The sequence below is a fragment of the Bemisia tabaci genome, chromosome 4, assembly GCF_918797505.1.
Source record: "Bemisia tabaci chromosome 4, PGI_BMITA_v3".
NCBI classification, from domain to species: Eukaryota; Metazoa; Arthropoda; class Insecta; order Hemiptera; family Aleyrodidae; genus Bemisia; species Bemisia tabaci.
The window spans coordinates 6,863,062-6,887,291 of NC_092796.1; the positions used below are offsets into that span (position 1 = coordinate 6,863,062).

The 24,230-nt window shown below is 41.1% G+C and overlaps 1 protein-coding gene across 1 annotated transcript in view; it reads left to right on the forward strand.

The window, feature by feature from the left end:
- Positions 1-24,230, forward strand: part of LOC140224380 (uncharacterized) — a 159,715-nt gene that overhangs the window by 19,086 nt on the left and 116,399 nt on the right. Inside the window, exon 2 of the mRNA XM_072299058.1 lies at positions 2,129-2,287. Within this exon, the coding sequence (XP_072155159.1) occupies positions 2,129-2,287 (159 nt within the window). The remainder of the gene's footprint in view (positions 1-2,128; positions 2,288-24,230) is intronic.

Consider the following 24,230-nt stretch of genomic DNA (forward strand, 5'->3'; position numbering starts at 1 on the left):
ATTAAAGTGGATGTCTGCCGAGGGCGCAATGTAAAACAGGGGCTTGGGGCCGCCAGGCTCGGCTCGTAATAAATTCGCGAAGAAATTAATCGGGCGTCGTGATGAAGCCGTCTGATGAAGCACTTAAGCACCCGTGTAAATTAAAATACGCCGCGTAAATGGCGTTAATAGCGCCCGGTGATTTATCTTTTGTGGCCCACTCAACGATTTTCGACCCAATTTCGGCGCGCCGTTGCCAAGCCCTACCGATGATGACCCCCCGATAAATTTCACAAAAATTTGTGATTCGTGAGGCCCTTGCACAGGGTGGCGAAGTCTCACGAAAAATAGAGTCTTGAGATTTCCAGTGAAATGTTTCATGGAATTTCAGAAATTTATGACGGATATTGAAAAGTACCGGTTCCTTTTCATGTTTCGCAAAATGTAAAAATTGTGGCTTTCTCCTAATTTTTCTGTTTGACCCCCCGAAAAATTTCACAAAAATTTGTGATTCGCAAGGCCCTTGCACAGAGTGGCAAAGTCTCACGAAAAATTAAGTCTTGAAATTTCCAGTGAAATGTTTCATGGAATTTCAGAAATTTATGACATATATTTAAAAATACCGGTTCCTTTTCATGTTTCGCAAAATGTGAACATTGTGGCTATCTCCTAATTTTTGTGTTTGAGTGCAGGTTGCATACCCTAGCCTCCTGAAAAATTATGAAATATTTCACGGAAATGTCCAATCTTTCATCTTTTTCTTGCATTTCATGCCACCCTGCATTTGCATGCCTCGGGGATCCGATATCTAAATATTTTATCCGCTGAGTAATTAGGTTCATAGAATGCGTTACGCTCTAGGAAGGATAAGTATTCGACTGCGGGTGTAAACATATTGCTGCTGGTAGGATTGTAGGCGCGTCACACTACGAAGATGACTCCACATCATTCCCTTCTCTGGCTCGCGCGACGCACAATGGATCGCGTCAATAAAAGAGGTCAGACAAAATTTTGAAACTTAAAACGCTTATAACTCCACTTAAACAAAATTTTGAAGTTCTAAAAGTGGTTCCATTGTTTTTCTCGTGAAATTTTCGACTGGAGGCCTTCCTTGGAGTTTAAAATATGACGAAATAAACATAGAAATTTACAGTTTTAGTCAAAAATGTCATGTCCGACCTCTCCGATTGACTCGCTCCACCGTGTGACGTTAAAATCACCGTAAAACTAGGACCACGCATCAGTAGTCTTCACTCTTTGCTCAGTTTTTACGATAATTAAAGGGGAAATACTACAAAAATTCAGAAACTCAGATGATGTTACATTTTTTCCTGATTTGAAAAAAAATAGATTAGAACGATCGAAAATATTGCGTCAAAATTCTCTTGATATATTTGAAATCATTTAGGAAAATTCGCGGAAACTCTTTAGAAAAACTATGTGTAAAAATTACACACACGGCTATCAAAAATAAAACATTTGCATCGGTGCATAACGTTGCAATCCGAGATAAAGGAGTCCAGTCATCTCCGCAGAGTGACGCGCCTTCAATCCGGCTAGTGGCAATATGCCTACACCCGTGGTCGAATAGTTATCTCAAATAACCCTTGCATTGCATTTGGTGCGATGCGAGAAGTATTCATGCAGGCTTGTAGGCGCTTATATGCGTTTGACGCCGACCGCTCTGTTTGGCGCAATGCGTCGCGGTTGCGTTATGAGCGTCGTTTAAATCAATGATTCGTAACGCCAGCGTTAGCGCTTGGCGCCGATTTTTCGAAAATCGAAAATGAAAAATTATCCACGCGGGGTGGCAATTCTTCATCGAAAATGTATCACAAATCGCTAAAAGACGGGGAGGTTGAACTGAGCGTCACGTAATTTTTAAGGGGTGAAACGGTTTCGAGCGCGGAGGGAGGGGTGGGTCTCTATCGGAACTACGAGGCTGCAGCCACGGCAACTCTGCGAATGTATTCGCTCTCTCCTTCTTTCAGCATGGAGAGTCTAATTTCAGATAAAGAAGGGTTACCCTTGAAAAGTGTATTCAGTCGGCTGTATCTCTTGCTTGCAAGGGCCCACTTTATTCAGGTAATGATGGTCTAGCCGTCTTTTGCGGAAAAATTAAAATTGTTACATTTTTGAATTGTTGCAGATACCCCAATCGAGGGAGAGGAAACCGGTCTGCCGTGCATAGTGTACATCCACGGAGAGTCGTACGAGTGGAACTCCGGAAACCCGTACGACGGAAGTTCTCTGGCAAGCTACGGCAACCTCATCGTCGTTACCCTTAATTTTAGACTAGGAATATTAGGTAAGCTCCACAATCATGATATTATACTTTAAACTTCACTGGTAAAAAAAAACCTCTTGGTTCAAGAATGCAGTTTCTTGTCGCCGGATTTAAGAGTCTGGACTCTTCTTTCAATGCAAAATCCGCTTGAAACAAGAGTTCAAGACTCTTCAATTCGGCGACAAGAAACTGCACTCTTAAGTCAATGCAATGCGGCATTGATCCAAGAGGTTTTTTTTTTACCAGTGATAGAATAATTTTGAAAACAGAGTTTTTGAGTCATTTTTGGTGAATGTGTAGCAGGGAATGGGTCAGTTGCGCTGGTCTTAGAATTATGTTTTGATGCTGATTCTTGTCAATCAGCGAAAAATATTAAAATCTGTCCAAACAGCAACTTCCTACGTTCAAAATCAACCGAATTATCGCGATTTGAAAAATTCGGTTTGAGACGTCATCCACCGTGGTAGTGACGCCCTTGGTTTCTTCAACCTTGCTTTCATCTGAGTTTCACGTCGAGTAATCAGTGCAAATGTCTGTTTCCCTGACGGATGAAAGCAAGGTGAAAGAAACCAAGGGTGTCACCACCGCAGTGGATGACGTCATAAACCGAATTTGTCAAATCGCGATATGTTGGTTAATATTCAATGTAGAAAGTTGCTGTTTGGACGGATCTTCAGCAAATCTACACGAATCAAGCATCAAAACACGATTCTGTGACCGGCACTACTAACCCATCAGCAACTGCCGATTATTCGCAAGCGGCTTACTTACATATTGTCAAGGCAAATTGCGATGATCTGCACTAGTATAATACGAGGGTTTCATTTATAAATGCCTCTGAAAGCACAAAATTGACTTAGAGTGCCTTCATTTTACCGTGATACATTACGCTTTGTCACGCAGTTAGTTTAGTTGCCTGTCCGGGCGGAGCCCAACTGAGGTCACTGGTTTCACTACACGCAGCATGCAATCACTACCATGCACTTAAAGACAAGAGAAATCTCATTCGAATCAAGTAAAAATAATTAGTACTAACTTCTAACTCATCCTCTCTGAATTTTACGGTTTAATTAACTGAAAAGTTGTGATTAGCTGGCGATAGCTAATTTTCTATAACATATCGATGGGCAAATTTCGAAGTCACATATCACAGTTTGTTACGGTGTAGACTTCCTGTCATGCTATATTTTATTTATTTGTTTGGAAAACTGCCCGGCGTAATTTTTTTTTTTTTTGAACATTTTAAAACAGTTTTAAATTTTTTCTCTGTGTTAGCAGATTATTATAAATAAATTTCAATCCATAAATTTGGCTTGTTTCCTTTCGATAATATCGAGCATGAGTGAAAATTTTAGAGCGTTGAATTAGAAATACAGGGTTTTACTTTTAAGCCATCAATATATGGCATCGCACACTAATAGTTTAAAAAGCATTGCCCAGGTGTACATGGTCAATCGTTGTATCTCACATTGCAATACTAAGATTTTTCTTATTTTTAACTACAACCTCATCATTGTGTAAGTATGAAAATCCTATGCGGAATTTTCGATGATAGAATGATATTTTCAGTGAAATAAATACCAGTGAGATGATTTGTGAAATTATTAAGAGAGGAAGTCTTGAAACAAACAAAAAAAAACCCTTAACAATGCCTGATTTCTTTCTACCTTCCGTTAAAAGTGCTTGAAGACTTAAATGTATTTGTTTTCAACACGTGTCTTATTTTGTCTCCTTTTCCATGTTTGTGTACGTTTCTTTCCCTGAGTGCAATATTGCCATTGCATTCTTCTTATGAGTATTAATTTTGTACGTGAACATGCCTCTCCTTCGATGGATTAGTGGAATCTTCGCAAAAAAATTAATGGTTCCTCATCTCCACGTTGAGGAAAAATATACCTTACCTGACTTTCCTCATTTTAGGATGTAGAAATAGCAAATGATTGGTCAAATCTAAACGGACGCCACGTTGTATTTGAGGATGTAGCTGTAATTGTGTTCATTCTTGATGTAAGTTATGATATACACTCAAGTTTTCAAGCAAGTTTTCAAGACAACCAGCAAAGAACTTTCAAACACAAGCACTGAGGACACTCATCTGAAGATATTTGTTTACTAAACCTCACAACGAAGTCAGTACATCAGTAAATACCTAAAATGTAACCTTGACACGGAAGAAATCTTCTTTCCTTAGACATATGAAGTTTCGCCGATTCGAATACTGAAGTCTTGAACAGTTTTATCGTAGTTTTGTCGAAGATTTTTATCTCAAAATGGAATTTATTAAATTGTGCATACTTTTTTACACAATGCGCGTCTCAACTTCTGAAAAAGCATCCCTTTTTGATAATCATACAGACTATGAGACTTTTTTGTCTAACGTATGCATCCACTCAGTAATCCGCTCCAAAATGGACCTCTTTTACGTGATCAACTTGAACCAAAATATTAACCACGCCCGGCTCATCCGCAACCTTCACGACAACGACATAGCCACAGTCACAGTAGACCGCCCCCACAAATTCCATACCTGCGTCGGAAACGAGTACGTGAAAAACATACTTTTCATCCTGAACGACTGTAGCGACGTACTCAATTTCATGTTCGGCTCCATGATCAACCACTTCAAGAACGTAAGTGAACCCCGTTCACGTCGATCATAGTTTTAACGACTCTCGTCCCTTAGACGAACGCATTCTTCCTAACGTTTGCCTTGGTCTTGGCACGCTCACCTTGAGGGACAGAAATAGGGCTTGCGACATGAATATCACTTCATTACGGGAAAGTTTCCTAGACGGCGCTCCCTTGGCCACTGGCCTTTATTGGCTCATCAGGGGCAATGTGTACGATGAAGTTTGGAACCCGGATAACTTCCTCATCTTCGCCACCGGCGAGGCCTCGGGGTCCAACTGCGATATCCGTTTCGCGCTGCGACTCGCATGGCGCGTGTACAAAGGTCGCCGAACAGTGATCTGCGCGGGAGCGACCTTAGGGTGCGTCAAAAAAAATGAAAGTCTGAAATGTTCCGCTCCCCAGGCGGCAATCGATGACGTTTGGTAAAAAAACATGTTTGCCAAAATTTGGGCCAATTTCAACCATTTTAAATGGTGCCAAAGGTCAATTTTGTGATGAAATTATGATATTTTGGTTTAGACCTCGATTTCGTACAAAAAACTCGATTTTACGCTGAAATCGTGCGTTTACGAGAAAAATGCCAAAGAACTCGACTTATAGAGGATGAAATTTTACACTAGGGGGACGTCTTTGTAACCGATAAAAATCAAATTGAACTAGAAAAACTCAACTCGGTATTTATTTTTTTGGTCCTCAGAATTTCCGAGGTCTTACAAAGTAGAGGTTTAAAAGACTAATTTTTCACGAAAATGAGTCGAAAGAGGGTCTAAGTGAACTGTAGGCAAGTGTTGAGGATGCAAATGTCATCAGAACTTCCTCAGTTTCAAAAAAAGTTCCAACAATTTTGCACAATCCTCCAAAAAGTGTACGGCTCGAGAAGGAGGATCGTGCTATAATAGTAAGGGGAAAGTGCGGTTTGACCGGGAAAAATTGCGTAACAAACTTTCCCTATGTAATCGTCATCAATAGGTCCCCCTGAACAACTTCCTAAAAGTTAAAAATGGCCCGACCCCGGAACACCCCTCAAAAAAGTTAAAATTGAAAATGGCGGCCGTAATAAGAGGGTCCGGGAAATCGGTATTTTAAAATGCTCATTCTGTCTCATCATGTTAGGTATCATTTCCTATGTAATTTTGGTCGTAAATTTCATTAAGGAATTCCACAAGGTCCTCCGGCCAAAGAAGGCGCTCCAAATCAAAGATGGCGGCCAAATGTGAAAGGCAGGAGGTTGCATTGTTTTAAATATTCACCGAAGGAACAAGGAATGTGAAGTGTCATTATTTTCATGTATTTATGGCCAAGAAACTTAAATTTGATGTTATAAACGTATTTAATAAAGGAAATTAAAGGAAACATACAACTACCGAGAGAGACGTAAGTTCAGAAGGGGCCTTGCGTAATTCATTTATGAAATCTACGACCAAAATTACATAGGAAATGATACCTAACATGATGAGACAGAATGAGCATTTTAAAATACCGATTTCCCGGACCCTCTTATTACGGCCGCCATTTTCAATTTTAACTTTTTTGAGGACTGTTCCGGGGTCGGGCCATTTTTAACTTTTAGGAAGTTGTTCAGGGGGACCTACTGATGACGATTACATAGGGAAAGTTTGTTACGCAATTTTTCCCGGTCAAACCGCACTTTCCCCTTACTATTATAGCACGATCCTCCTTCTCGAGCCGTACACTTTTTGGAGGATTGTGCAAAATTGTTGGAACTTTTTTTGAAACTGAGGAAGTTCTGATGACATTTGCATCCTCAACACTTGCCTACAGTTCACTTAGACCCTCTTTCGACTAATTTTCGTGAAAAATTAGTCTTTTAAACCTCTACTTTGTAAGACCTCGGAAATTCTGAGGACCAAAAAAATAAATACCGAGTTGAGTTTTTCTAGTTCAATTTGATTTTTATCGGTTACAAAGACGTCCCCCTAGTGTAAAATTTCATCCTCTACAAGTCGAGTTCTTTGGCATTTTTCTCGTAAACGCACGATTTCAGCGTAAAATCGAGTTTTTTGTACGAAATCGAGGTCTAAACCAAAATATCATAATTTCATCACAAAATTGACCTTTGGCACCATTTAAAATGGTTGAAATTGGCCCAAATTTTGGCAAACATGTTTTTTTACCAAACGTCATCGATTGCCGCCTGGGGAGCGGAACATTTCAGACTTTCATTTTTTTTGACGCACCCTAGGCGACCTGCTACCGCTACGACGCCTTCTTCGACCGGATGGAGTACTTCACCGGCGCCTCCGGGGAGAACTACTTCGACTTCTCCTGGCGCAACATGAACGGCGCCCCACTCGTCAGCTACATCCTGGACAGCAACGCGAATGTCCTCGAGATCCGGACCGGCTACGCCTTGTGGTCGAACATTATCTTTTACGTTCTGGGGGACTTCGCGAAGCACCGCTCTGCAGTGGACGTCGTGATCAGCGTGCCTGACTTCGACATCATGCCTGACACCGGTCTGGCGCTGTGGTCTGACGCCAGTCTCATCCTCACCGAGATGAACGCTCGTTTGAGGTGGGACGACGTCAAGTTCAGACCCACCGTCGCCACCGACCACGGGTCCGTGTGCATCTTCGTCCCGCGGCGCGGGTTCAAGCCGCCCTACCTGGCCGTCCTCAAGAGCTTCAGTCCCACCGTCTGGGTCTGCATCCTGGTCACAATTGCCGTCTCTTTGACCGTTCATCACTATCATACGTCGCTACAACTGCGACAACCGAGACTGTACACAGAAGCGGAGCTCACCCAGTATGAGAATCTGTCTAGCTTCCTCACCATTTACCGGTACTTTTTGGGCGTGGCGCAGCCACGCCTCCTCCTGGGAAGGCCGACATCCGGGAAGATCCTATTCTGTGTCTTCATCTTCTCGGCTTTGATACTGACGACTCTTCTTCAGAGTAGAATGGTGACGCTGACCAGTCATCAGCCTCGCTTTGCAGACGTCGACACGATGGAGGATCTGAAGGACAGCGGTCATCTGGTGCAAACGGCCCAAAGGAGCCAGGACTTTAGGTTCCTCACCGCGGATGCCACTTTCAACTGGCTCTTAGAACGCCTCAGTGATAGCTTTTACTTCTCCTCCGAAGTTCTATCCTCTGAATGGATCTACAACATCAACTATACCCTTGGTTACTCCCACCCTTTGAACAACAAGACAGTCGAGCTTATCCGACTGTCAAAGTCCTCCGCAGTGAAAAATATAAGGGCGGCGATGAAATCGGATGCCTTTGCGTCGATCCGGCCGTCCCAGATGGAAGGCCGCAGGTGGTTCTTTCCCGTCGATATGGAGGAATACTGCGAGTACCACTGCATAGAGGAGTGTCTGATCACGTATCCTCATTTGTATCTCGCGCCGAGTCATACGTTCGCTTTTGCCGAGTTCAACGCCTTCCTCAACAAGTACTTCGAGGCCGGGATACTGGTTAACTTTAAACGGAATTTCTTGAGAGATTTCGACGCCGACCTGCCGAGTATCTCGATCGAGGATAGCGCGTATTGGAGACCATCCTCCATCAAGGACATTCAGATCGCGCTCATTTGCTTCATCGGAGGGCTGCTACTTAGTTCGGTCGTCTTTTTATGTGAAATTGCATTGAAGTTTTAAAACACTAGGAAGAGGAAGGATCTCTTTTTGTAAGATCATCACTTTTCTAGAGTTCATGGCACTTTGAAAGTTCCTGAATGCACGGTCCTCACGCAAAAAAATCGATCGCTGATTTAACGATTAAATGGTTGAAGAATATGTCCGATATGTTTCAAATTTTACATAAGAGAAAGCTAATTGGACGTATTTCTGTCAAACGTAACTGAGCGCCAATTTGAGATCCTTTTCAGGAATTTAGAATGCCGGATAGCTCGTTCTGTCAAACGGAACTAAGCGCCATGGAAAAGCGTTGCGAGTATAGGACGGAATGAGCCCGACGCCCGGTTTCACCGCCAATCCAAGCCCCCCTCTACCCTTCTCCCCCTGTGGCGCTTAGTTCTGTTTGATAGAAATACGTCCAATTCAACCTCGGGGGTGGTTAAATCAGCATTTTTTTCACGTAAAATCTACATTAAGACATGTCGGACACTTTTTTAAACTACATAGTTGTTCATATCAGCAAGTTCATTTTTTTTTTCGTGCTTTTTTCTACGCTAGTCATATAATGTTTTGTAATTTACGAAGTGCAATTCTCTTGTTTACTCTAATTTATGCAGGAAAACTTGGCTAATGATGAGACCCCGATTTTAACTATTACTAACCTCCCTCATTTTGCATTCATGCGGTCTCGCGATAGCAGAACAAGAAGTGCTTTGATCTGACAATTCATTCCAATCGGAATAGCGCCAAATCCGAAGTTTTGTCATCGACAATCTAAAACGATGTTGCCACTTTGTGGAGAGTCTCGGGTTTCCCAACACGTAAAAATTAAGACATTTTCTGGGCAAATAAGCCGTAGTTACTACGCGGTCTAACATTCAACACTTTAATGCACCTAGTTTTTCTAAGAGCTGATTTAATTTATTATGCTTCTATGGACAGTACGATATTTGGTCTTACAGTGCTACAATTATTTTGCGATATTTATTATCATATTCATACAATTATTGTACAACTGTGCTAGGAGATAAGCAAGTTTCATCTCTATCTTTTAATTTAGTTGTCTACGTTTAAGCACCGTTCCTTAGAACCGTGTTTTCTATTTTTTTGTTGTTGATGTCAGAGAAAAATATCAAAATGAAGCATTTCTTCTATAATTGAACGGCTTAATTGTCTGCTCTCTCATAGCAAAAACTGTTGCGAACCTTTATGATTGCTTTAAGAAATGCCCTAATCTGTCGGATGCTCAAGTCTGCTGTTTTCCCGCACCACACCGTAGATTTTGATTTCCAAGGAACAGCAAGGGAAAGCCTCTCTCAGATTCATTTCATTCATCTTTATTTCCGTGTAAAGATGCTCAGTTACTACTACGTATATGTCGCAGGCAAATAGCAAAATTAGGCATTTTGTAGAATGTCTAGGCAAATAGTCAAATATTCTAACTTAGATTGAAATTCTGATTATTTTCCTAATTTCAGACAGGATAATTAATTTCTCCTGTAAGGAAAAATTCTCAGTAAAAATTTGCATCACACAGTACTTAATTTAGCAAAGAATTCTTTTGAATTGTTTTATTGAATAGATCCGAGAAATTTTTGGAACTTTAACTCTATTTTTGAGGCTTCTATGCTGAAAATTTTAGAAAATACTCTGTGAATAAACACAGTGTTTTTCGATAATTAAGAGAGATAATCATCCTCAACGAAGGTCTTTTCCCACCATCCAGAATTTCTGGGGGGGGGGGGGGCAGCAGATGATACTATGTTCAATTCTAGGGGGGCCAGCCGCCAGCCCCCCGGATCCCCCCTTCGTAAGCCCACGGAAATGAGAGATATTGAAACATGGTGTTCTAGAAAAGACAGGACGTTGGGACGTTTTCTATAAGTTATCGCGAATGTTGACCGAGCGCAAAGCCCCCACAAACGGTGCTTGGGCGCGGCGCACAGTGGACCGAGTTAATTAGAGAGGATGGACATGGCATTGTTCACTAAAACCGTACATTTTGATGTTTATTTCGTCACATTTTAAATTTCAAGGGGTGCCCCCAGAAGAAAATTTTACGAGGAAACCAATGGAACCACTTTTAGAACTTCAAAGTTTGTATAAACGGAGTTATAAGCGTTTAAAGTTTCCAAATTTTGTCCGACCTTTCCTATTGACTCTGTCCATTGTGCGCCGGGCGGAAAGTTCTGAGGAATCGAGACAAAAGGAAAGCGCTCGACGCCGGCCTATTGTTCGTTTCTTACTCCATTATTTTGCATAAAACTTAGTCCGAAGATGCAGGCGGCGGGCCTTATCGCGATGCCCCTTGATCTTTTTTATTATATTATTGGCGAGATCCTCCGTTTGTGTCCGCCCGCGCTTGCCACATCTCCGTCGTAACTGTCTCACAGCTTACAGAGCTTTGAGGTAGAGTGGAGTTTAGAGTACCTGTATACGGGAGAGTATTGCCATTTCAATCCTTTTACTGTAGAAAAAAAGTGCCGCTCTCTGATTGGTCGGCTATCATGGAGCCCCAAAGTTGGACCAATGTAAATAAACCCCAGCCTTTCGCTCCTAGTTTGGCCCAAAGTAATCAAACAAGATGGCGACAAAGTTCTACAAATTTCTAGACGTGATTTTGGATGTGATGGAAATGTTTCAATATCCAACTTCTGAATTCCTTGGACTCCAACTTTGATGGATATTTATGCCAAAAACGTTTGAGTATGATTATCAGTCATTTCTCAGTCGATACTACGTGTTCCTCTGGGTCGGGTTTGTTCACATTGGTCCAACTTTGGACCTTCATGATAGCCTGAAAACTGATGAACCAATCAGAGAGCGGCACAGAGACGGCAATACTCGCTCCCGTATACAGGTACTCTAGTAGAGGGTGGCCAGACATTTAACCCAGTTTTCTTTGATCCAAATTCTTCACTGTCCATTTATACAGTTGGTCAAATAGTTTTTTTTTGTGTGCAATGCTCTATGAACCAATAGTTTACTTAGTTCGGTTATAAGCAATTGAATAGATGCTGAGATTTTGCCAAATAATGGAATGTAACCCTTAGATGTCCAAACCGGTTCAAATTGACCCAAGGATCGCTGAAAACACGTACTTTGCAGGTTCTATGGGGCTGGTACATCCGAACTGAGATATAGGTCTACAAATTTTGTATTGGCAAAAGGTCAAATTGGAAAAAGTACAAAATCAAATATGAACACAACCGAAGATTGGAGATTCGCTTTTGTGTCTGATTTTATTACTTAATCCCTAATCAGAGCGAAAATTCATCGGCAGCGGTTTCAGGGCATTCCGTCAACGATTTTTTTTCCGCACACCTGTTTTGTCCAGTAGTTTACGTCCACGCGTGAAATAAGCAACAGTGACTTGGTCCAAGTCATATTTTAGTCCGTAAGTAAAATTATATTGACAATAATGAAATGAGAAAATTGAGAGACGGCAGAGTTGTTGTGGTAACTCATTTTTTGAATGAAATGTTATTTCCTTCTTTTGATCAATCTTTTTAAATTATCATGGGTGAATATTTGGTTTTATTTCCATCCTTAAAATTTTCGATGAAAAATAAACCTTGTAAGTACTTTTTTTTAAATGAAAATATTACTTTATTTTAAAAACACTTACATTTATAAAACGTGGTTAATATTTGTAAAACCTTTTCCAAGCAATGGCATCGATATTAAAGTCAGTGAGCAGCAGTAGGGTCGAAAGAAACTATGCACAAATGAATAATAGAGGGAAAAAACTGAGAAGCACGTAATCTTCGGTTTTAGCCCATTTGTACATCGATCTTTCAGAGTCAAATACGTCCTATTTTGAGCGTGTGGTTGCGCTCACTGCACCACGCTGCAGCACAGTATAAAAGCACAAAATATGAAAGAAAATATTAATGTGCTTTGAAAATAATTATATACGACAAGGAAACAACCTTAATTTTTACAAAACGCACATTAAATTTTCCTTTCATATATATATTTTTTATCAATTAAGAGTAATCCATGCAAAGTGTGCAAACATATAAAAATCATGAGTTGAAAAACGCTGAATCCGCAAGTTTAAATGATAGGGCCTAGCATAAAGCGGAGTGATGCGACGTGCTGCCCGCACGAAACGCGTACTGGCGCCTACAAACCTAAGCAGATACTTCTCGCATTGCGCAATGCTTGAGGTATCCCTTGGGTTTGTAGGCGAAAATGCAACTATTCCACCACGGTATTGCACGGTATCAAATGTAATTGAAGGCGCACTAACGTACATGGTATTAGGGGGTATTTTTTAACGAGGAACTTTCACTCAAATGTGTGTTCCGTGCTGGCTGGCTAGCCGCGCCGCAGCCCTTCACTATTTCGCAATAGAGGTGTTGTACAGTATTATACGAAATTGAAGGCACTCCAACATACCAACAATAAGAATGACAGGCATCCTTTAAGAGTACGGAACTTTCCTGGCAAAATAAGTCGAGATAAGAGAGATATAGAAACATTTTTGAGTATGCCGTCAAGAAGATTTTATTTTGAATCAAGAAATAAAATAGGTGAACAAAAGCGGGTTTCTGCTTGATGTATGTGACTTTCCTTTTTATAAAAGCATCTTTTCTTCTTTAGGAAAACATTATTTTCTTTATTAACTCATAAGGAAATCTTCTCGGCGGTAAATTTGAGGATATTTCTCCCTAAATTAGATCACTTGATCTTCTAATGAAGTTAAAAATCACACTAAACTTTACTAGACACAGATACTAGGACAGTAAGTTTTTCGACTACCACTCTCTTTTTGTTGTCGTCACTCGATTTAATTTGCGAGGGAACTTCGTGCTTTAGAAAGATGCCATCAATCATGATACGTTGGGGGGCCCTCTCATCTCATATAATACTGTGCAACACCTCCGTGGCGAAATAGTAGCTCGAAGCGCTGCGGCAAACCAGTGTCGAAGCGAAGTTATCGTGCAGAGGAAAAATATGAGATCCTTTAGTTGAGGCAAATCAAAAGGTTTTCCAGTTCAGGTATAAAAATATGGTATTATCTTGAAAGATAATTAAATCCTGTTGCACCAAAGAGGCTTAAAGAGTATTAGTGAATATTCTCTCATGGAATTGACGCTCCCTCATTTTTACAAAAAATCTCAATTATATATTTTTTTCTGTTGGAGCAAACAAACAAAAAAAAACAAGCAAACCCTCATTCTTCCAAGACATTAAACATTCTCATCCAAAAACGTTGTAAGCAATTGTCGTTTGTATTTACATGTGGACCAATTAACTTTGGGTCTCAAGTGGTAAGTGGACCAAAACTCCCCTTCCGAATAAACACGTGGACGTAAACTACTGAAAAAAACAGGTGCTCGGACAAAAAATCGATGACGAAATGTCCTATAACCTCTGCAGCATAAAACGGCAGTGGCGAGGCATGAATGATCGATTATCGATATTTCCCTATTTAAAGCTATGGTATAGAATCGATTATTAAGATGTTAGCTGCGAACACCCTGCTTATCGATCCTTTTCCATAGGTTTAAATGGTAGATCAATCGATATATCGCAAAGCACTCAACGCCACTGTAGAGCGGAGCATCGCGAGCTCACGCATCGTGCCATAGCGCCTTCAATTTTGCAGATGCATCACAGACATCCATCAAGTACGAATAGTTGTTGTCCTGCGCCGTCATCAACGCGCGACCGTTCCCTTGTCCCCCTTTGTTCCTATGTTGTGTTGGTTCCACCTTTGTAGTAGTGCTTCAAAAACTACGTCAGCAAAATAGCCGGACATAGGAGAGATGTTATCGGACCTTTCTTTTACTTTTTCTCTCGAATCCAAGCTATACCTCATTGACGGCATAATGCGGAACATTGCGAGTTCACGCATCGCGCCTTCAATTTTGCAGATACAACACGGATATCCATCAAGCACAAATAGTTGTGTCTCCGTGCCGTTATCAAAGCGAGTCCTTTCTCTTACTCTATTTCCACGTTGTGTTGGTTCCGTTTGTCTTACTTGTAGCGGGGCTTAAAGGGCGACGTGAGCAACACAGCCAAATGACTTGGATTCTATTAGTTGGCCAAATAAGGTGTCGGGCGAAAAAAAATTGGGTCAAGTGTTTAGCTACCTAGTGGAGTTTTCCGACCGAAAAAGAGGAGACAGAATTGATGCAAAGAGGGAATGAGCTTTACGCAAGAAGTAAAAAAGAAATCAATGCTCCTGCTTAAGGACCATTATGAGAATGGGCAGGAAAACAAGAACACAAAAGTTCGGCAGGGTACTTGCTTCATGATCCGCTGTCTCAGAGTAACCTACTGTTTGGGTCGATTCAAAGTCCTTTGGGTTGATCTGACACAAAAAAGTAACACGGAGTAACAACGAGTATATAACACCAAACTCAGAAATTCTTCACTGTGTAGTTCACTATGTGTGTGTGTGTGCTCTTCTATGGTTCTTTCCGGGGCGAAATTACAGAATTACATTTCAACGTTGTATTTGCTCTCACAATTTCTGTTTACTTGGAAACTATTGGATGTTCCTAATTAGAATATCATCGACTTTACTTCTAATAAAACAAAAAAATCGGCAACATTTTAGGTAAAAATTGTGCATATTTCCGTACAAAAATTTGGTTGTATAAGTTAATTTTGCAACTTCATAATGGAATCTCGTTTCTTTCGCTTGAAAAGGACGAAACAGCTTTGCGTCGATTTTGGGTAGGCACCAATCCTGCTCACGCGGGATAGGGCTGGTACCTACCCAAAATTTAGGTTAAGCCATCTGACCTCCTTCCTTAGGCATGAGCACTATACTTTTTTCTCCGTGCTTATTCCATCCACGCAGAATTAGTATTACACCTAATTGAATTTTGTGTATGGTTTTTAATAACCAATTTTCTCTTTTTTTTTTTTTTTTTTTTTTTTTTTTTTTTTGTACATCTGTTTTATGAGATGACGTAAAATTCATGTGCATCGCGAGGTTTCCGCGAGATTTGAGTCATAAGGTGTGAATTTTGAAGGAAATTCTGTATCACTGAAGCAGGTGACATACGATAATGCACAATATGGCGAGCTCACAATTATTCAAACTCCAAAGACATCATTCTTCGGAAATTGAATTTTCGAACCAAGGTTGCCTGCTCAGTTCACTGGGAAACAACCAAACTTCGTGTGTCGTTGCACCGCATACGTGCGAAGTTGATTTAATTAACGATGCAAAAGCAAGTAAGACGCAAGTTCAACCGTTCCAGTTCATCTACAACATCTCCATGAAGCCCATTATGGTAAAATCAACCTGCGATATATCTCCTTGGGCTCTCAATCATTCAAGCAGCTGTTTTCGCGATCAAAATAGGACATCGATGCAACTGTTGAGGAATGCTTACTTAAATTCAGAAGCACCTCTTTTTCGAATCAACAAAAACCGCGAACAGAGTATCAAAAAGACATATGTGCCAAATTCTGTTCACGATGTATAACAATCAAAAAATTGATGCCCCTCGTCTGTGTTTCGTTGGAGAACACTCAACTGTTGCATCAATGTTCCATTTCGATCGCCTCATTTTGATCCTGGAAAAAGAGCTTGATCCGGCACAAAAGTGAAATCCTACATTAACTACAGCAACTATTCCAAGTGAGTAAACCACCGACATTGATTCAATCTCAAGCCGAGGCTAGGAGGGCGACGAATTGTCACGTTGACAATTACAAAATAAACGTCACAAGTTCTGCGGGCTGATTATTGGAATTGATAGACAAAGCGATAGACAAGAAAAGAAAACTGAAAATAAAGCGATGCTATTGGTGAAGGAGGAATTGCAATGGACAAGGGAGATAGTAATAGACAACTAACGGCAACTCACGAGAAACTGGACCGTGTAGTTAGTCCAGCCTTTTACCCCCAGTCTATAACAACCACCCGTTTCAACCAATAGGACTGCTCCGTGTTCTCTATGTCCTCTTTGTGTACCGCTTTGTCTATCAATTTCAATAATCAGCCCGCTGGCGTGACCGATCAGAAAAAAAGGAATCCACCAGCTACTTTCTACAGCGTAATTTTAATATCAAAACACTATGCGAAGTGAAATTATCATTTCTAGTTGGCGAAAACACGTCGATGCAAGTGAAGACGTTATACCTGCATCTTGAAAATGCCAGCATTTCCTTAGATCTGGCGGCTTAACGGTCGTCAAATCATCGGTACCTTTTATTTGCCACGGAAAAAACAGCGGAGCACCTCGCCGTCCGGCGTTGGCGTCGCGATTCGGCGTGAATTGCGATATATCGATCTTTATGTCATTAAAACCATGGTAAAGAATCGATCATTAAGGTGTTCGCTGCGAAGACCCCGTTTATCGATCCTTTTCCATGGGTTTAAATGGCCGATCAATCGATATATCGCAAAGCACGCCGCGCCGCTGGATTCGATGGCGCTGATTGCTCCCCCGGAAACGGAAGCAGAAGTAGCAGGAGAAAACGGTCCTTGTTGGGCTTTCCGTCGCCGCGGCGGTGAAGTGCGTCGCCGGAAATAAGGCTTTTACTCCAATTTCCGGCTCGAGCGGAGAGAAAAAGTCGAAGACCTGCATTCCTCTTTGCATGCGCGCCATGTTACTTCGGATTTCAGACTGTCTTTGTCCTCTCAGTGTGTTCGTTGTTCGCTTTTTATTGACAGTATTGCAATTTTCTCGTATTCCGCCGTGCTAAGGAAGGGCGCCGTATGAACCTTCAGACGTTGTTTTCTTTAATATAAAACTAATTAATTGGGAAAATTGTGAATATTTTTCCTCAAAATCTTCAAAAAATTTTGTTCGAGATTTGATCTGAAATATCTGGAAATGTCAAAGTAAAATATGCGTGACTCTCCTTAAAAATACATGTCTCATCCGGGAAAATTGGAGAACTCTCGAATGTTCATAAGGCGTTTTTCATTAGCAGGGCAGTATGATATTACTTCATTTTTCAAATTATTTCTTTCAGGTTAAGTTTCGGTCATATTATCCAAATTGTTGTCAAAATCAACCGGAAATTTGGCAACATTATAAATTTTTTATCATCATTTAACTCTTAGATACTCACGACTTTTTTTATACTAACACTTTTTTGCCCTCTCTCTTCTTATCCACTACATATATCTCCCCTAAAACAGATAATCCGTCGGGTCAATTTATGATCCGGCTTGGGATTCCTAGGCACAATCGTGAAAAGAAAAATTCCTTTACGCGACACGATTCTCGCCAAAATACCAATTTTTAGAGGTGCCTCCTTTCAGGTGATAGAAAAAAGTCTGATTTCTTCCGTAGTTTTTCTAAAATGTTCATTAATCTAGACACATTATCGCATAATTTTAGGAAACCTGACCCTACCTTTTTCTCGAATTTCGAAAATTAGAGAGACCTTAACGCGCGTTGATTACAGCTCAGAGATACAACTATTTGTGCTTCATGGATGTCCGCATTGCGTCTGCAAAATTGAAGGCGCGATGGTGCGAGGCGTGAACTAGCAATGCTCCGCTCTAAGCTGCCAATGGAGTGTCACTCAAATTCGGGATAAATGTTAAAAAAAATCAGGCTCGATTGGGTATCTCTTATCCTCGATTGGTCGCTCTTGTAGCTCTTAAAGCACCTCCACAATTACAGGACAAATTGAAACGAACAAAAAATGGAAATAAAGTAAGGGAAATGACATGCGTTAATGACGGCGCAGAGATACAACTATTCGTGCTTCATGGATGTCCGCATTGCGTCTGCAAAATTGAAGGCGCGATGGTGCGAGGCGTGAACTCGCAATGCTCCTAAGATACCGATGAAGTGTCGCTCAAAATCGGGCGAAAAGTTAAAAAATCAGGCTCGATTAAGTATCTCTTATCTTCGCCTGGTTGCTCACGTAGCTTTAAAAGCACCACCACAATAGTTTATGCAGAATTTTCTTTGCTCGGAAAAGAAAAATCGTGGCAGTTTTAAAGAATTGCCGATGAGTAGTTTTCCGTTTAAAAAATAAAGTATGACAGGAAGTCTGCGACATCGCAAACCGGGTTATGCGATTGCTGACTTACACCGTCGACATGTGTCGTTCCTAAAATAAGCGAGGAATAGTAGTTGATCGTTGCTTAATATAGTGCAATTAAGCCGAGTGCCGTTCAAGACTGGATAGTTGTGATGGCTCAGTGTCAATGTCTCCGGGTGCGAGAGCTGAAAGGAACATTGAGAAGACGACACAAGATCGATTCAGACCCGAGCAGATACCCTCGCTGTGCGGGACCCGCATCGCTGTGCATTTATTCCTCCAGAATATTAAAGAGCATTGACTCAACTGTTCTGTGGACACACTTCTTGAACGAGTGGAACAAGGATCTGTTTTTGTCTTTTTCAAAAACATGTTCAAGACACGTGTCACGCTCATCGCCAGATCGTAATATCATGAACACAACAGCAAATGTTTTCCTTAAAAGTTCACAATATTCGAGAAAAAAACCATGCCGATAATGGCGTTTTTTTCCATCTAGCTGTAAACAACAATTCCTTGATCAAACTCGGAATTGAATTATTATTTCTATTTTCTGTATATTTATATTAGAAATTATACAGACTCGGAGGGACACACACACACACACACCCTCTCCCTTATATACTAACACATGGACGTATTTATGCGAAATAGAACTATGTGCAAGTGGGAAGATGGAGTGTGCTCGTTAGTCGAGAGCCATAAGAATGAATGGGGATTTTAAAGAACCAGTGACGTCAGCGGCAACGAAGCCGTCTCGGTTGTCGTCCTCGCTCGGCTTTAACTCATGAGCCCTGTCCACAACGCTCTTGTCACATACCCACGGCTCACGAGGTAGCGCACAGTTCCTTTTGATTTAATGTCAAATCCCGCTTTTCCATTTTCTCAAAAGGAACTATATCCACTTCTACATTGTTTCTTGCACATAGTTCTTTTTAGCATAAATGCGTCCATATAATTTACTGCAAGAAAAGATTTGAGGACAACCGAAGACACCTCCTCAAACTTACGCAGTCCGAAGATTCTTGTCTGACCTACTTCGAAAATTAAAGGCAAAATGTGTAACCATGACATCCCCTCGGTGTCAATGCCGCTCCGTCTAAATTATTTTTGGGGACTTACACTGTGCTTCAGCATGATTTCGTCTCGTTCCACTTTTCAGTAAGTACTCGGAAGAATATCCTCAGTATTTTCCCAGAGAAACCTACTACTTATGCTATCAAAATTTATTTTTTCCCTCCCTGGATGTATAAACTTTGCAACCGTGTTTCGACTGGACCAATTTTGAACTGGAGCTAAAAATTTTACCAGGGGCTTGTGGCTCGTTCCGTATGACGAGGTTTCGTCGGAGCCACATTTCAATAGATCCGGCGAGATACTTTGGGGAAGGGCCACTTTGAGGGGAGGCTCGATGCACTGTGTGCAGAGTTATTGAGAAAGCGAGGTTTTTCCTCTCGCCTGCTCAAGAGGAGCTCCCTCAATTTCCCTCCATCGCGGAAAACACCCTCGCCGACTCGAAAACACCCCGAAACCACCCCCGCCCGGGCCCTCATAGTGAACTGAAGATGCTTCGATAAGTAAAACAATTAAAAGACGAGCATAGCGCGATCGGAGCTTTCAGCTTGTTATCAACTTTTCGAGCTTGTTAATTGAATTGGCGGGCGGCGCGGCGGCGACCCTCCCCCTCCCCCAGGAAACCCGACCCCTGCCGCCCCCCGCGTCCTAATAAGCGTCTGAATGATAGGTCCTAATGGCACCCAGCCCCCTCCAATTAACAACCCCTCCACCCGCGGCGCTGGTCTAGATACTCGGGCTGGCTCCTGCTATTATGAGTGCAGCAAGAGACCGGACTCATAATTTTATGACGCGATAGTGGCGAGTAGCTAATTTCACAGCGTTTTAACGCCGGGCCCTGTTGCCAGCTGCACGAGAGATACTCTCGGAGGATGAACTCCAGGGTGGGTTGAGGGGCTTTAGATGATGCTTCATGTTACAATACCCCACATATCGTCACCTTCGAGTCCTGCCTAAGTATCACGAGCGCCAGGCGACGTTGAAAATTTCCGCCGCAATTTTTTATCTTTTTACAAAGAAATTGTTCAACGAAGCTGTCCGAAAATTTCACTCAATTTTCTTCGTGCTGCCGATAAAATTCGGTAGAATTTTCAAACAGATGCAACCAACGTTTCCTTTGTAAAACAATATAAAATGGCGGCGGAAATTTTGAAACGTCGCATGGCGCTTTTGATACCTAGGTGGTGTATATGTTTCTCCTAAAATTAACGAGAAATTGTCACCTTTCAGCCTAAGTATCATCAGCGCCTTGCGACGTTTCAAAATTTCCGCCGTCATTTTATTTTTTTACACAGATATTGTTCAACGAAGCTGTCCGAAAATTTCACTGAATTTTCTTTGTCCTGCCGATAAAATTCAGTGGAATTTTCAACTCAACCAACAATTCCTCTATAAAAAAATAAGATGGCGGCGGAAATGAAACGTCGCATGGCTCTCGTGATACTTTGACCGGAAGTAGAGGGAATAATGTTTTCGTATTGCAAAATGTAGTTCAAATAGGAGCTTTTTTGCATCAATGAACCATTAGACAAGGTGCGAATTTAAGCATTCTAATCCATGTTCCCCAGCCAAAACTCCACTTAAAACACGATTATTTTTAAACAACAAAAATTTCTGATTTTAGCTTCTAAAATAGGTTACCTTCAGAAAATTTGAATTTCCCGCTCATAAGAAAAACTATGATCTACTTGATTCAAATCGTGCGATTCTGCCGGTGCAAAAGGCAGGCTTCCTCAATAAGCAATGTTCCATGTTTCCTTTCCACCTTGCTGTTCAAATTGTTGACAATGTGCAACAGCTGAGAAGAAAAACCTAAATTGGAGTTACCATCTTTCCGTACCGCAGAGACAGTCACAATAATGATTGGTGGGGAATGTGACTCGCATGAACTCTTGTTGTTTCATAGGCGGGAAGTTTGAATTTACGCATCGGAAAACGTTAAATATCCTAGCAGGAGGTCAATTACTGTGGGTAAAATTTTGATCAGGTTATGTGTGTTAAATTGCTAAAAATCGCACTTTGCCTAGTACTCCTTTGATAAAATAATTCACCTCGAATTTCGTTTTTTGAAAACGTCACCTATATTGAAATCACAGTTTTTAAATAGCTTTCCTCTGGACATGTTTGCAATAATATTCTCCTTTTTCTCTGTTACAGGCAAGCCAATCCTTTCTTCATTTTACAGTAGCTCATCTTTATCAAAAATTTATGACCAATCTTTTGTAAGTAATTCACAACATCTAATGCTTGTCGTCCTTGGAGCAGCTAGTGTAACTCGTGCATTACTTATTGACGAATGTAGTACTGAGAAAACTATCCCTCACGGCGCATCATACGCCCTGTTGCACCTTCATAATTTTTATAGGCAACACGGACATAATGAAGCTTGAATAGTTGAAATAAGGGATTATTATAAACATACGTTCTGTATTTTAGAATAGAGAATTTGCAGGTGTCTGAAATTTGACGAATTTCGTGTTTAGGTGGAAACTACTGAGTGAACTGTACACGAGGATGCCCTTGGTTCATGAATTGAACAACTACTGGAGAATAAGATATGACAAAATGATCTAATCTGCTAAAATAAGTGTGTTTAAATGGAAAATGCCGCCAGATGACGTCACCAGGCGGTGCATTTTCTCACTTTTAAATCTATTTTTATACTATTCCCCATATCAGAAAGAAATTATAAAAAATACCATGAAATCAGCTCTTTAAACACTTTCAATTGGAGCAATAAAAAATGTGAATTTCCATGCTTATTTTTTGGAATCGATTTGGATCCATTGGAATCAATCGAACTACGAGTGTTCGATAGTGCAGTTCCATTTTGGTAGCTCCTTTTTGCAAAATCCAATCCAAATGTAGAGCGAAACCACCGCGGAGCTCTACGAAGAGAGTTTGTCTAGTGCCACCCGAAGGAACAATAAAAAGACGTAGCTGAAAACAATGGGTACCTGACTCGTTCCCTCCTCTCAGTCCCCGAAGGGAAAAAAGGAGAGAAAGTGAGGTGCAATCCACCTGAGTCTTTCCCTCCAACCTTGATACACATTTAAGTTCCGGGATTAAGTAGACAGGAGAAGAGCCAAGAGGAAAAAGAAGACAGACAATATAAACGCAGCAGTGGCTTGGCGTGAATTGCGATATATCGATTGTTATGCCATTTAAACCTATGAAAAAAGATCGATTATCAGGGTGTTCGCAGCGAACACCTTAGTAATCGATTCTTTACCGTAGCTTCAAATGGCGAGATATCGATAATCGATTATTCATGCCACGCCACTGAAACGCAGCTTCACGACCGCGCTTTCAGGGTTAAAAGGGATGGTTCAAGATAAAAATCGAACTTTTAAAGTCCTCGGGGACTCACCTGCCCCCCTCCCCCGCGCCCGCGACCCCGCGCCATTCGATTACGATCCTATTTTTCTGACGCCCTCATTATGTAAATCAACTCCGACTCTCCGGGTCGGTAGCTTGTTACACGGGCTCTTTGCTTTTGTCCCCGGCTACACAAGTCATTCTTCAGCCGCGGTTACACAAGCAGCGCGCGACGAGAAGTTGACCCCCTCGCGAATTTGACCGGACGCAATCATTTTAAACCTGCCTGCTGCTGCTCTTGTGGCGATTCTCGTCACCAACGTCTGTGGTAACGGATAGAGTACCTATAAATGGTAGAGTATTGCCATCTCTGTGCCGCTTTCGGATTGGTTCATCAGCTTTAGGCTATCATGGAGCTCCAAAGTTGGGTCAATATAAACAAACTCGACCCAGAAGAACACGGGTTATCTGTTAAGAAATTAATTACAAACACACTCAAAGATTAGTTTTCGGCGATAATAATTTTGTGTTTGCATCCCCATGGCTTTATATTAGGTTTTTCCTAATAGATCTTTTGGGAGTGAACGCCGATAATGTGCTTCTTAGCGGAGTGGATCCGTTTTGTGCCAACGATTTAAGAAGAAAACGATATTACAATGAAATGGACGCGATATCTGGATGAATGTTTTAACTATTTACCTTAAAATATATGAAAAAAATATTTTTTGGCTAGACTTGTTGTGCAATTTGTTTTCGATAACTCGATATTTACTCACATCAAAATAGGTATCAACTAAAAGTATGTGAAGGAAGAGCCGAGATACGCCCCTAGACGTAATGAATCCGTTATCCGCCAAAAGTTCAAAGCGGACTAGTAGTTTAGCAATTTTTTTTTTTTTTGTCAAGAGAAATTATTTATTCCATAGATAACAAGAGATTTTACAAAGATGAATGATAAGCCAAAGTACTTAGTGTTAATATGTAAAAGTATAGTAGGTAAGTAATATATAAAATTATAGTCTAGTATTTAGTGTAGTAAAGTAAATGATTATACATACATAGTTATTCATAAGCACAAATAGTTAATTAAATGAGTATAAGAGTAAAGTAGTCAAGAGTTAACTTCCCGAGACACGCCGAAATTACCACAAGGTATATCTTCCGGCGTGTCTCGGGAAGTTAACTCTTGACTACTTTACTTTAGCAAAAATGTTTGATGCCTCTATGTTCGCTGTTTTTCCACCGTGCATCAACCTTAAATCTTGCTCTCACTTGGCGTAGTCAGCTCTCCGTCGCGAACCGCGTGTGGGAGCGCGGCTTCCCGCCTTTGGCTCGGAACTTTCAACGCAACGGCGAAAG